At 44.9% G+C, this 15,339-nt stretch overlaps 1 protein-coding gene across 1 annotated transcript in view; it reads left to right on the forward strand.

Annotated features, from left to right (window-relative positions):
• Window positions 1-15,339, forward strand: part of LOC126474214 (gastrin/cholecystokinin type B receptor-like) — a 374,680-nt gene that overhangs the window by 192,474 nt on the left and 166,867 nt on the right. The window contains exon 3 of the mRNA XM_050101678.1: window positions 6,519-6,679. Coding sequence (XP_049957635.1) covers window positions 6,519-6,679 — 161 coding nt within the window. The remainder of the gene's footprint in view (window positions 1-6,518; window positions 6,680-15,339) is intronic.

Genomic DNA, 15,339 nt, shown 5'->3' on the forward strand with positions numbered 1-15,339 from the left:
ACTAGTTAAGCTTTAGGCTCTTTTTACACTATTTTGGTTCATATCCGATAGCAGCATTCAAAATGACCTCTGCCGATCATTAGATTTAAAGGCGATGAAGGCGACGTTGTACGTCCTTCACCCAATTACATTAAGCCTGTCATACTAATTTGACCCTTTTCTGGTCAATAGCGCTTAGAATTTAATATAGTAACTTTACACGCTTATCCAAGCGTAGTCATCAAATACTATCACCGACCACAAGTAATTGAAAAATGGGTTATTCATCCCAAATATTTTTAGCCTGCTTCTAGGTGATGGTATTTTGTCTGTCCTGCGTGCATGCGTTTTGACCATCCGTGGAATTTGCTATCCCACGTATATAGTTTCAGCCTATCCACGTTCTATAGTTCTACAAAATCGTCCTCGAGCTAGAACATTATACAAACATACACAATAACTTCTTGCGCCTTCAACCCTGTCATCGGATCACTTTCGTAACACATTTTATGCCAATCACAAGGAAGAAGACGATTTCTCAGTTTGCGCATGCGCGTTCCTTTCCGACATTCTCACAGCCTAGCTGCCAGCGCCACCTCAGTTTACCTGACAGCCCGCGGCCCACCGAACGTTGGCTGCGGCGAGGAAGCACGCTTCTGACGTTTGAGGCAAGCACAGCTATTGACATGGTACACACGTACCATTTACTTTGCATTTTACACGAGTCTTTCGCCCTTTTGGGCGTTCTATATTAATGTTGAACCATGCCTCTTTAGGCAGTTTGTAGTTTTAGTGTGTTCCGAAGAAGGCATGGTTATCCGCGCCGAAATCTAGGTCAACATCCAGTTTCTATTTGCTGTCGAGGCGGATTCTATATAATCATTAAATTATTCACGATTGCTGACGCGCTGCAGTGTTAAAATTTCTTAAATGATTAAACTTTGGTCACTTGACTGTTAACTTATATTCTGTTGAGTGCTTTACACTTTCCGCACTATAGCAGTTTTGAAGTGATTTAGTGCTAGGCTACGGTAACTATTGATATTGCATAATGATGAATCACTTGAAAGTTGCTGTAGAGCTGTAACCGCAGCAGTGTTGAAATGAAAAAACAACAATGAAATTGTTAAATTGTTCTCATTTAGTTTTACAAGACTGGTATCCAAAACAGGAAGAACCATAAACAAGGGTTACTTGGACCCAGTTTACTATATTTCTGATACATGTCCTTGTAAAACCATAATTATAAAAAAACTGATACTCGTAATTGTATTGTTCTTAATCTATGACTTCTATACTTACTAATTGTGAGAGTTATTACCTTTCTTTGCATTTTACGATTATTAAAAAATGAAAGAAAATTATGTTCACGTAGTTCTTAGGTTCAGTTGCTTGAACCCATAGTCTATTTTCGTGTGCAAATGCATTGTAAACATGTGTTGGGTTCAACTACTAAAAAGGATGTTTACTCTATAACTAGACGAGCATTTACAAGATAATTTTAATCGGAACTCTTTTAGCAACACAATAAAACAATGAAAAAGTAGAGTTTTGAGCCAAATTACTGAACCTTAACCAACTCTAAACATGTCTTTGATTGATGGAACAGAAAGTAAGCTGCTTTTAAGGGGGGTAGGACGTCAAACGGGCCGACTTGGAGCAGGAGAGGCACCACAGGATATTTTAATTTCTACTGTCTATACTTTTACAAATAAATGCATAAAACTTTGTCAGCATGACCAGGAAGGATTGAGGACTCACACTCATAGCAGTGGAAGTTCAAAAACGTAGCAAAATACTTTTTTTACATGTGAAATTTCATCATTTTTTCACTTACTACCAGCTGCATTTGTTTCTGTAGGTACACTTTTCTTCCAAAGTAAGAGAGATTCTTCGATGAATTTTGCACAGCATATAAGCAATGCTTACAGGTGTATGAAACTAGAATTTTCCAAACCTATTAAAAACTGTGGTAAAAATTGAGATAATTAACTATAAAATTTGAGTTTTTTCTAAACAAGAAGTTTAAAATGTAACAGTTCATTCATTTTTTCATAAATTAATTAAACTCTAGAGTTTCATACACATGTAACTATAGTTTCTATGCTGTGCAAAATTCATCGAAGAATCTCTCTTACTTAGGAAGAAAAGTGTACCTATAGCAACAAATGCAGCCAGTAGTAAGTGAAAAAAATGATGAAATTTCACATGTAAAAAAATGTATTTTGTTACGTTTTTGAGCTTCCACTACTATGAGTATGGATCCTGAGTCCTTCCTGATCATGCTTTCAAAGTTTTATGAATTTATTTGTAAAAGTATAGACAGTGGAAAATAAAATGTCCTGTGGTGCCTCTCCTGCTCCAAGTCGGCCCGTTTGACGTCCTACCCCCCTTCACTAGTTTTGTAGGGTTAACCTTCTCCTTAATATCGCGCCTTATGTAGTGTAGAATAACCTTTTGTTCAGGCCACTTCCAGAATTTTTTGTTTTATACATACACGCCACGACTACTCGTTTGTCATCCACAGGGAATACAATATTCCGCCATAAAATGATAACAGTGCTCCCTTCTTGCAATGTCTAAGACTACTCTTTTTGGTGCCCTTGTTCATCTATAGGCCTACTGCTAGATGGCAAATGAATGTCTCTCAGGTCACACGTTTGATTCTCACTGTTAAACAAACTGGAATCACTTTATGCTGCTAGGAGGTTGAAATCATCGACGTCTTCTGGTGTTGACTCAATGTCGACTTGTCTTGATGGTTTCTTCGATTTCTTGGTATTATTCTTCCCTTTTCTGCCCTCGTTTTGTTTGACGTTTTTAAGGTTTTACTCAAGAATGTAAGTATTTTTCCATTTATTGATGTGCGAAATCATTGTACTTGAGTTTCTCAGGCAATCTTGTGTATATAATCAGCTCAATGAACCTTAAACCCTGTAAAGGAAGAACCTAAAATATTTCAAACACAATTTGTGTTAGGTACCAACTGAAAATAGCTTCTCACAACCAATAACAAGTGTTTTATTTTGATGTAAATGAAGAATATACGTACCTAAGGGTTACTTGGACCCAAGCCGGTCATGGATCCAAAATCCCTTTTATTTGGTTATCAGTACACCTGCATACACTTTGATGAATAACTTTTTAAAGGGAACTTGTAGTTAATCATTCACACAGAAATTACATAAAGTAATGTTCAAAGAATAAAACTGTGCATTTACTGCATTCAGAACGTGGATTCTTCGCACTTTGGACTAAGAAGTTGTAAACAATAAAAACTGTACATACACTATGTGATCAGAAGTAGCCAGACACCAGGCTGAAAATGAGTTACAAGTTCGTGGCGCCGTCCATCGGTAATGCTGGAATTCAGTATGGTGTTAGCCCACTCTTAGCCTTAATGAGAGCTTCCACTCTCACAGCCATATGTTCAATCAGGTGCTGGAAGGTTTCTTGGGGAATGGCAGGCCATTATTCACTGAGTGCTGCACTGAGGAGAGGTAACGACGTAGGTCGGTGAGGTCTGGCGCGAACACGGCGTTCCAAAACATCCCAATGAAGTTCTATATGTTTCAGGTCAGGACTTTGTGCAGGCCAGTCCATTACAGGGATGTTCTTGCCGTGTAACCACTCCACCACAGGCCGTGCATTATGAACAGGTGCTCGATCGTGTTGAAAGATGCAATCGCCATCCCAGAATTGCTCTTCAACAGTGGGAAGCAAGAAGATGCTTAAAACATCCATGTAGGCCTGTGCTGTGATAGTGCCACGCAAAACAACAAGGAGTGCAAGCCCCCTCGATGAAAAACACGACCACACCACAACACCACCGCCTCCGAATTTTACTGTTCGCACTACACACGCTGGCAGATTACGTGTACTGGGCATTCGCCACACTCATACCCTGACATCGGATCGCCACATTGTGTACCGTGATTCGTCACTCCACACAACGTTTTTCCAATGTTCAATCGTCCAATGTTCACGCTCTTTACACCAAGCGAGGTGTCATTAGGCATTTACCGGCGTGATGTGTAGCTTACGAACAGCCTCTCGACCATGGTATCCAAGTTTTTTCACCTCCCGCCTAACTGTCATAGTACACTACCGGCCATTAAAATTGCTACGCCAAGAAGATGACGTGCTACAGACGCGAAATTTAACCGACAGGACGAAGATGCTGTGATACGAAAATGATTGGTTTTTCAGAGTATTCACACATGGTTGTCGCCGGTGGCGACACCTACAACGTGCTTACATGAGGAAAGTTTCCAACCAATTTCTCATGCACACACAGCAGTTGACCAGCGTTGCCTGGTGAAACGTTGTTGTGATACCTCGTGTAAGGAGGAGAAATGCGTGCCATCACGTATCCGACTTTGATAAAGGTCGGATTGTAGCCTATCGCGAACGCGGTTTATCGTATCGCGACACTGCTGCTCGCGTTGGTCGAGATCCAATGACTGTTAGCAGAATATGGAATCGGTGGGTACAGGAGGGTAATACGAAACGCCGTGCTGGATCCAAACGGCCTCGTATCACTAGCAGTCGAGATGACAGACACCTTATCCGCATGGCTGTAACGGATCGTGCAGCCACGTCTCGATCCCTGAGTCAACAGATGGGGACGTTTGCAAGAAAACAACCATATGCACCAACAGTTCGACGACGTTTCAGCAGCATGGACTATCAGCTCGGAGACCATGGCTGCGGTTACCCTTGGCGCTGCATCACAGACAGGAGCGCCTGCAATGGTGTACTCAACGACGAGCCTGGTTGCACGAATGGCAAAACGTCATTTTTTCGGGTGAATCCAGGTTCTGTTTACAGTATCATGATGGTCGTATCCAAGTTTGGCGACCCATGGCTCTACCCTTCATTCGATCCCTGCGAAACTCTACATTTCAGCAGAATAATGCACGACCGCATGTTGCAGGTCCTGTACGGGCCTTTCTGGATACAGAAAATGTTCGTCTGCTGCCCTGGCCAGCACATTCTCCAGATCTCTCACCAATTGGAAACATCTGGTCAATGGTGGCCGAGCAACTGGCTCGTCACAATACGCCAGTCACTACTCTTGATGAACTCTGTTATCGTGTTGAAGCTGCATGGGCAGCTGTACCTGTACACGCCATCCAAGCTCTGTTTGACCCAATGACCAATTTTTGACCTCTGGCCGTTATTACGGCCAGAGGTGGTTGTTGTGGGTACTGATTTCTCAGGATCTATGCACCCAAATTGCGTGAAAATGTAATCACATGTCAGTTCTAGTACTGTATAATATATTTGACCAATGAATACCCGTTTATCATCTGCATTTCTTCTTGGTGTAGTAATTTTGTTGCAGCTGATCCTGATGCAGTATGCAATTCCTGTGTGATAGTCTGGATAGGTGTCTGCCTATTACACATTACGACCCTCTTCAACTGTTGACGGTCTTTGTCAGTCAACAGACGAGGTCGTCCTGTATGCTTTTGTGCTATATGTGTCCCTTCACGTTTCCATTTCACTATCACATCGGAAACACTGGACCTAGGGATGTTTAGGAGTGTGGAAATCTCACGTTCGGAAGTATGACACAAGTGAGACCGAATCACCTGATCACGTTCGAAGTCCTTGAGTTCCGTCCATTCTGCTCTCTCACGATGTCTAATGACTACTAAGGTCGCTGGATGGCAGCACAATGCACCTGATATGAAACACATATGTTTTTGGGGATGTCCAGGTACTTTTGATCACAGAGTGTATGTTATACCATGAACATAGCCTCCACTAAACTGTAACAGAAAGTCGTGGAAACACATGGAGTGTGCAGTTGCCTGCCGAGTGCCGCTACCTCGTGGATGAACTGAGAACTAGTCGAGTATTTCAGTAAGCTGCTTCCAGAAACGGCTTCAATCACTTTAACGTAACTGATTCAAGTAACCTGCCAGGGTCCAAGTAACCATGATTGACGGTACGTACCTACATCTACATCTACATTTATACTCCGCAAGCCACCCAACGGTGTGTGGCAGAGGGCACTTTACGTGCCACTGTCATTACCTCCCTTTCCTGTTCCAGTCACGTATGGTACGCGGGAAGAACGACTGCTAGAAAGCCTCCGTGCGCGCTCGAATCTCTTTAATTTTACATTCGTGATCTCCTCGGGAGGTATAAGTAGGGGGAAGCAATATATTCGACACCTCATCCAGAAACGCACCCTCTCGAAACCTGGACAGCAAGCTACACCGCGATGCAGAGCGCCTCTCTTGCAGAGTCTGCCACTTGAGTTTGCTGAACATCTCCGTAACGCCATCACGCTTACCAAATAACCCTGTGACGAGACGCGCCGCTCTTCTTTGGTTCTTCCCTATCTCCTCTGTCAACCCGACCTGGTACGGATCCCACACTGATGATCAATACTCAAGTATAGGTGGATTGTTGATCGACTACGTTTTCTAAGGACCATCCCAATGAAACTCAACCTGGCACCCGCCTTACCAACAATTAATTTTATATGATCATTCCACTTCAAATCGTTCCGTCTGGTGTTGCAGCCAGCAGCGAAGTGGCGCCGCCGTCTTCCCCGGGCGGTCGAGCCTCGTGCCTGCGGACGCTGCGCCGCGTCGCCGACCAGCACCAGCACCACAGGCAGAGGGCCAGGCCGCCGCCCGTCGCCGTCTCCCTCGTCATGCACGAGCGCGCGCGCTGCCTCAAGGTCAGGACCTGTCTCTGTACTCCACTCTAGAGCCACAGATAAAATATCGATAGATCGTTGTTCTTTCCAAAATACATCTATATACGCTGGCTTTTATTTTCAGTGATATATCGATATCGAAATGGTAATAATGTAACGTAGAAGAAGGTGTAATTAAATGAACGACGAACACTATCACTTAACGAGGGTTTATTCAGCACCTGCACATACAGGAGCACGAACCGAACTGCCTCCGGCCAGAACAAATACGGTATACAAGGTGTGATCCAGAAGTTTCAAGACTGATTCCTTTCTGAGTAGGGAAGCACTCGCTGACCAATTCCTCCTGGTGGGGGAAGTAGGTGGGGGGGGGGGTCTCAGGGAACGAACTGACGCTGCGTCAGTTGCATCCGGAACCCTAGAGAGTGCGCATCGCTTGCAGTGTGAATGCGTGTCATTGACCTCGATTGATAAGTGGGAGAGGTGGAAATGGAGCAGCACTTGGAGCAGCAGTATGCGATTAAGTTTTACGTGCGACTGAACAAAACCGCCACAGAGACTCTCGGTATGATTCAAGGGACCTTTAAAGAAGAAGCCATATCCTGTGCAATGGTTTTCATGTGGTACAAACTTTTCAAAGATGGCCGCGGGAATGTTGAATATAACGCCCGCTCTGGGGGGCCATCACCAAACCAAACGGATCAACATGTGGAGAGAGTGCGGGAACTTTTAAACACTGACCGTCGTCTTAGTGTGAGGGTTCTGCCGCTTGAGGGATCGAGTTCGCCCTCCCGGCGATCAAGGACGATTGGATTCTCCACCACGACAACGCGCCAGCTCACACATCGCGCGCCGCCGACTAAGTTTTGGTCATGTTCAACGTGACAACACTGCCGCAGCCACCCTACAGCCCCGACATGGCTCCAAGTGACTTTTTCCTCTTCCCCCGAATCAAGACAGGCCTAAAAGGGAAGCGATATGACTCCATCGACGCCACACAGCAGGCTTCGACGAAAGCCCTTGACAGCATGACGACCGAGGCGTTCCAGAAGGGCTACGAACAGTGGAAGACGCGCTGGCAGCGCTGTGTTGATGCTGAAGGATCATATTTTGAAGAATTTTAGTCCGCTGTACTTAAATGTCCAATAAATCTCTAGTTCTAAGTCTTGAAACTTTTGAATCACACACTGTATATACAGTTACAGAACATTCCAGTACAATTACTCTTCATATTTGTGGATACTTCTAGAATGTCCTCGAACCGAATAAGGAAATAAAAATTTTACAGTTCAGGTGAGTTTTGAGCTCACGACCCTCCATGCAACAGTCTAATATCGTAACCACTACACCACAGCTTCTTCTGCGCTTCTGTGGTTCTTCTGTGACACTATTGGTAACCGATATTTTTATTTTTTTCTATTATATTTTTTCGTCACTTTCGGAAAATATTTGCAATTGTTCTTTTTAAACAGAATATAATTTTACTTTCACTGTGTGAAGGAGTCTTACTACTTTTTGAGCTTTCATCACGTCCAACCTTTCTCTTTGGCTTTTTGAAGCAAGTATAGGTGGCACAAAAAAAGTCCGATTACACTGGGGGGGGGGAATGGAATAACAAGATTTCCAGTGTGGAGAAATATCACAATAGTGTGCTATTTCTTCACATCGGCATTATTGAAAAACAGTTGCTGAAAGTGACGAACAAAACTGTAAATGACAATATTGATCTTTGCGGTGGGCGGCGACATATGAGGGGAAATGCTCATGCGGTCGGCGCTCGGCTCTACCAACAGAAACTGCAACGCTTAACCTCATCACACAATTTTGACACTATGATTGCTAGTTCGTTGGTACTAGCAAAAATCAAAAAACAGGGAAGTCGACATGAAGTGTACCGGACTAATCCCGTATGTGACGAAACCTAACAACGCACCCATCGGACACCTTTTATTGTGCAACTTACATGAGGCACCGCCTTATCGTAGCACTGTCCGTGTGGGCTGGAGAGTTTGTGTGCTCCAAGGAAGCTGAGAGCTATATCGGCGGTAGCCTACCTACTGGCAGGTACAACCTAGCCGGGCAGGTCTCAGCAGAGAGGAGCCAGACAAAGTGTGCCTCACAACGACGCGTCTTATATCCTATATCCTATATATCGTATTCCCTACCCTCTCCTCAGTTACCATTCCTTTTCTTTCTCTAATTACCTTAACACAGCATTGCCTTGGGGTTGGTCTCGGGAGGGATGAAGGCTAAGGGAGAAAACCCTAAAAGAAAATATGGAGTGGGTCCCCAAAGGCGGTTGGAAGGCGTACCACGTCCCCTTTCGGCAGCTCCTGCAAGCGAAGTGATACCAGACGTATTGGCTTGCCTTTCCTCTGGATATTATCATTTAGGTCGAAAGGGAGACCGTGATGATTGGGCAACTCACGTGTCTTCAAATTTATCGCTCAAGCTTGTAGCATCCCGGAGAGGACACTTCAGCGACGTAAGACGCTGCAGCTACCATTGTTAGCAAATTGGTTATCGTCGAGCGTGAACGTGCATCGTTTTACTTTCAATCCTTGCTCTATGGGCGATAAGCAGGCTGCTAGCTTGTTGATGTACAGAATGTCTAATAATAAAACAATATTTAAATGTACACAGCTTAAAAAAAATAGCTCTGAGCACTATGGGACTTAACATCTAAGGTCACCAGTCCCCTAGAACTTAGAACTACTTACACATAACTAACCTAAGGACATCACACACATCCATGTCCGAGGCAGGATTCGAACGTGCGACCGTAGCGGTCGCGCGGTTCCAGACTGAAACGCCTAGAACACCGACCGGCGTACACACCTCTAAAATCGGCAATATATTTACAATATGCACCCGATATTTTTATAATCTGGTACGTCGACTTTTTCATTCGATATATCGATAAAACAGAATAGTTTCCGATATATCGAGTACTGATTTTTTTTTAAATATCCCATACATCTGATTTCGCGATATTTTTAAAAATATCAACACTTCTAGTCGACTCCACAAAGAACAAGTGGCAACAGTAGCAGCTCATAGCTCTTGGAACTGATTTGCTTTTAATTGTCCTGGACGTCGCTAGTGGGCCTTTAGCGGCAGTAAACAAAAAAGATACACAGAGGTTGAAGATAAATACGAAAACACAGCGAGAAATGCATGCCCGAACATAAACGCAGATGCTAGTGAAGCCTGCTGGTTGCGCTGTTGTATTTGAGTACGAGCAGCAACTGTGCGATGCCCTGAATTCGTTGCAAGTGCCAGTCGTCGTCAGAACATTGTTTTCTGTAGTTATGACTGTGTTTTGTCGGAAGTAAGTGTATTCGAACGTGGGCAAATTGTTGGTGCTCGTTCGTGGGTGCTAAGGTAGCCGAAGCGTTTGGTGTTTCAAGAGGCACCCTATCGAATATTTAACCCACATACAGGGATAGCATAAAACCATCCACCAAGCCACAACGCTGACAAAAGTGTGTGTAGCATCGTGACGAACGGTCATTGAAGAGGATTGTCACGAAAAATAAGAGGGCGACAGCTACAAGTCACTGCAGAACTGTATGTCGCATCCGCGAACCCTGCCAGCGCCAAAACAACACGAAGGCAGTTTCAGAAAAACGGAATTGCAGAGCGAGCTGGATTTCGAAAACCGCTCTTCAGTGCTTCAAATGCCGAAGCCACAAAACCTAGACTGTGGAGCAATGGAACAAACTAATTTGGTAAGATGAGTCTTGTTTCAAACGGTTTCCAACTTCTAGCAGAGTTTACGTCCCAAGAGTCAAATACGGTTGGGGTTCGGCGATGATTTGGGCAGCCATTCTGTGGTATTCCATGGACCCCATGGTTACTCTGCGAAGTCTCATTATTGCCCAGTGACCATTTAGGCTGATCAGGTCTAATGTTTGTAACCCAATGGTTGACCGGCCGCGGTGGCCGTGCGGTTCTAGGCACTTCAGTCCGGAACCGCGTGACTGCTACGGTCGCAGGTTCGAATCCTGGCTCGGGCATGGATGTGTGTGATGTCCTTAGGTTAGTTAGGTTTAAGTACTAAGTTCTAGGGGACTGATGACCTCAGATGTTGAGTCCCATAGTGCTCAGAGCCATTTGAACCATTTGAACACAATGGTTGTGCTGTGTTCCAAGAATACAAGGCTGCTATTCTCACAGATCGCATCGTGCAGGACTGGTTTTTTCAGCACAAGAACGAATTGTCGAATCTCCCTGGCCACCACAGTCAACTGATATCAATATTATTGAACTTTTGTGGCCTACTTTGGACGAAGATGAATGTTCGCTATCCACCATCATTTTTATCTGAACTGGCCACTGTTTTGAGACAATATAAGTATAAAATTCCGTTCAAAACCATATAGGACGTGTATTTATTCATTCCATGACGACTAGAAGCTGTTTTGTTTGCTACCGGCTTCCACCGAATTATTAGATATGATAATACACTACTGGCCAATAAAATTGCTACACCAGGAAGAAATGCAAATGATAAACGGGTATTCATTGGACAAATATATTATACTAGAACTGACATGTGCTTACATTTTCACGCAATTTGGGTGCATAGATCCTGACAAATCAGTACCCAGAACAACCACCTCTGGCCGTAATAACGGCCTTGATACGCCTGGCCATTGAGTCAAACAGAGCTTGGATGGCGTTTACAGGTACAGCTGCTCATGACGCTTCAACACGATACCACAGTTCATCAAGAGTAGTGACTGCCGTATTGTGACGAGCCAGTTGCTCGGCCACCGTTGACCAGACGTTTTCAATTGGTGAGAGATCTGGAAAATGTGCTGGCCAGGGCTGCAGGGGAACATTTTCTGTATCCAGAATAGCCCGTACAGAACCTGCAACATGTGGTCGTGCATTATCCTGCTGAAATGTAGGGTTTTGCAGGGATCGAATGAAGGGTAGAGCCACGGGTCGTAACACATCTGAAATGTAACGTCTACTGTTTAAAGTGCCGTCAGTGCGAACAAGAGGTGACCGAGACGCCAGTATGGCGATGACGAATACACGCTTCCTATGTGCGTTCACCGCGATGTCGCCAAACACGGATGTGACCATCATGATACAGTAAACATCACCTGGATTCATCCGAATAAATGACGTTTTGCCATTCGCGCACCTAGGTTCCTCGTTGAGTACACCATCGCAGGCGCTCCTGTCTGTGATGCAGCGTCAGGGGTAACCGCAGCCATGGTCTACGAGCTGATAGTCCATGCTGCTGGAAACGTCGTCGAACTGTTCGTGCAGATGGTTGTTGTCTTGCAAACGTCCCCATCTATTGACTCGGGGATCGAGACGTGGCTACACGATCCATTACAGCCATGCAGATAATATGCCTGTCATCTCGACTGCTAGTGATACGACGCCGTTGGGATTCAGCACGACGTTCCGTATTACCCTCCTGAACCCACCAATTCCATATTCCGCTAACAGTCATTGGATCTCGACCGACGCGAACAGCAATGTCGCGATACGATAAACCGCAATTGCGATAGGCTACAATCTGACCTTTATCAAAGTCGGAAACGTGATGGTACGCATTTCTCCTCCTTACAAGAGGCATCACAACAACGTTTCACCAGGCAACGCCGGACAACTGCTGTTTGTGTATGAGAAATCGGTTGGAAACTTTTCTCATGTCAGCACGTTGTAGGTGTCGTCACCGGCGCCAGTATTGTGTGAATGCTCTGAAAAGCTAATCATTTGCATATCACGGCATCTTCTTCCTGTCGGTTAAATTTCGCGTCTGTAGCACGTCATGTTCGTGGTGTAGCAATTTTAATGGCCAGTAGTGTATGTTCTCTTTTTGGTGTTTCCATATTTTTGCCTAGTCTCTGTAAATCCAAGCAAAAATATTACGACTACGACTGGTTACAGGGGAGTGATTGGAAACGTGATGATGGAAACTGTTGTACGCTTTCCTGTGTACCAACGGGCACAGCTCCAATAACTTACAGTTAAACAAGCACTTAACAAAAAGTAAACAAAAGTGAACAAGGTTTGATGGCGTGTGTGAGAAAACGTTATGGTGTGAATGGCGAGTGTGAACAAATGGTATGACAGAATAATAATACTGGGAAGTCCGTTAGTCCTCACACGGCATCAGTAAAGCCATTACGTCTGTACAGCAATCCGTAGTCTATCTCAGAAGCGTTCCCAGCACGTCATGAGAATGTGTACAGGCTTCACTCGGCTAACTGTATGACTGCGAACATCTCTGTTACTGCTTATCAAGTCGTTCTGGCCTCTAGGTGGTGAGACCAGGTGAATCGCCAGGAGCACCGTCTATTCTGCGTTGCATGGCCCAGCAGCCTCTTTCTCAATAATACCTATATTTCTTGCAGAGTCGTTATGTGGGCGAGATAAAAGAAACATTTTAAGTCTCAGGATTAGTACAAGGCAGTGAGATATGTCCCCTCGAACTTTCTTTCCCTGGCTATGCTGTGGCAGTAATGTAGGGCTAAGAGACATATAGAGTCGTACTCCCCACAGTAATCAGTTTCCTCAAGGACCGACAGGCACTCCTTTTGGCCACAAAGCCATTATTCTTTGTTGATCATTTTAAGGACAGGTTTGGGTAAGTAAAAGGGATTTCTAAAATGAAAAGTGGTTCATGTCTGATTAAAACGGCCGGCCGAAGTGGCCGTGCGGTTCTAGGCGCTGCAGTCTGGAACCACGAGACCGCTACGGTCGCAGGTTCGAATCGTGCCTCGGGCATGGATGTGTGTGGTGCACTTAGGTTAGTTAGGTTTAACTAGTTCTAAGTTCTAGGGGACTAATGGCCTCAGAAGTTGAGTCCCATAGTGCTCAGAGCGATTTGAACCACTTGATTAAAACGGCATCCTCTGTTCAGTTGTGGGCGCTGCTCGCCTGTGACAAGCTGGTTTTGGCATTCCTGTAATTGTCATCCCCCCACAGTGTATCATCGTGACGTCCTCCTCATGGGCCAATATGAAGCAATGGAGTGTACATTTTGTAGATCGTGTCCAGTGGGCACAAAAGGACAATAGGGTTGATACTGCAATCTTCATCTTGCCCTTTGAAAGTGACTAGTTCCTTGAAAATTCAAGGTCTTGATGATCCAGTCGGATGTGAAACCCTGTGTTCCCTATCTGATGCAAGTAAATGAGAGTCGGACACATGTGTTGGCATTGCAATGCCAGCTCTGGTTGTAGGTATTGAGTACATCCGTTACACACCTTCACTCTTTGTGCTCTTCCCCACATCTATGTCAACTGAGAGGAACAAAATTCTCCATATTCAACGAACTGCACAATCCAAGAACACTAGTCTGTTGATCGACTCGCGTATCTGAACGTCAAGAATAAATGTGATTGTTTCTATCCTGTATGTATGACGATGTCGTTTGCTACACCTACAGCAAGGTCAACCTCTCTAGCGACAGTATCCCCATCCTTCATGCCTTACATATTAGGCCCTTAGGGTTGCTCGACTAGCACTGCACGCCTGGTGGTTGGTACCCTCCTCCTGCTGTTTCCCCCACACCCCCTTTGGGAACATTGACTCCCCTCCCCCCCCCCTACCTGGGACATCGATCCCCAACCCCCCAGATTGAGAAGCAACATCCTACTCTGTGACCTCTCACCAGGAAGGGTCCCACTGGACACTTCCCTCCCAGGATTCTGCTGATCTGCAACTGGATATCAGCCAATGGCAGAAGAAGCCACAGGTTACTTGTCATAGGGCTTCGCATTCCTTCTCTGTCCCTGAAACTATGCTATATAAGCTCCTGCAAACGTCAAAATCATCCCGGGAGAAGAAGTACAAAAAGAAGACCTCCAAGATGAAGGAGGTTCCAATGGTCCCCAGCCACCAGACCCCCTCATGTTTCGAGGCGGATTTCCTGGTGGTCCCTGTAGCATGTGAGCGATTTCGCCTGATTTCATGCATCCCACACAACGTAACTGTCTTCATGACAACTATTGGCTGCACACTGCAAGGCCAATGAGGACGCTCCTGCAGCGTTTTCGATGGGAAGTGTTTGATCACCCACCATGCAGTCCCGTCTTGGCTCCTTCGGATTTTCATCTTTGCGCACACCAGCCACTGGTTACGAAGACAACATTTTGGCACAAACAAAAAGCTGTAGTTCAGCGTAGAGAGTTGGTAGAAAGCATGGGCGGCTGTCTTCTATGATGAGGGTATTGGGAAGTTGGTACAATGCTGTTTCAGATGTTTCAGTCGGAGCGGTGACTATGTAATCAAATAGCTGGAAAGTGTAGCTAACTGTTGCAAATAAAACATTTTTTTTATTTCCACCGTGGTTTCCATTTGCGGCCGATGGGACTTTACTTTCCGAAAGCCCTCGTACATTTTACAGACCATCTTGAATAGTTCTTTGTTCACTGATTTCACAAATACTGTAGAAATGTTACCATACCTATCTCACTGCCTTACTTGGGTGCACATTTCCAATTTTATGTCAGACTCTACCTCTAACACTGGATCCGCTACGTCTTCCTAGTCGATTCTCATTTCTTCTGTCACTTTATCAGAAGCTTCCTCCGACTAGTAGAGGCCATCAGTGTATTTTTTCCAACTATCCACTCTCTCAGCGCCGTTTAAAGATGGAACTCTTCTTGCACTATGCATGTTGATGCCCTTCTTTCAGTTTCAACGAA

The sequence above is a fragment of the Schistocerca serialis genome, chromosome 4 (assembly GCF_023864345.2).
Source record: "Schistocerca serialis cubense isolate TAMUIC-IGC-003099 chromosome 4, iqSchSeri2.2, whole genome shotgun sequence".
NCBI lineage: Eukaryota > Metazoa > Arthropoda > Insecta > Orthoptera > Acrididae > Schistocerca > Schistocerca serialis.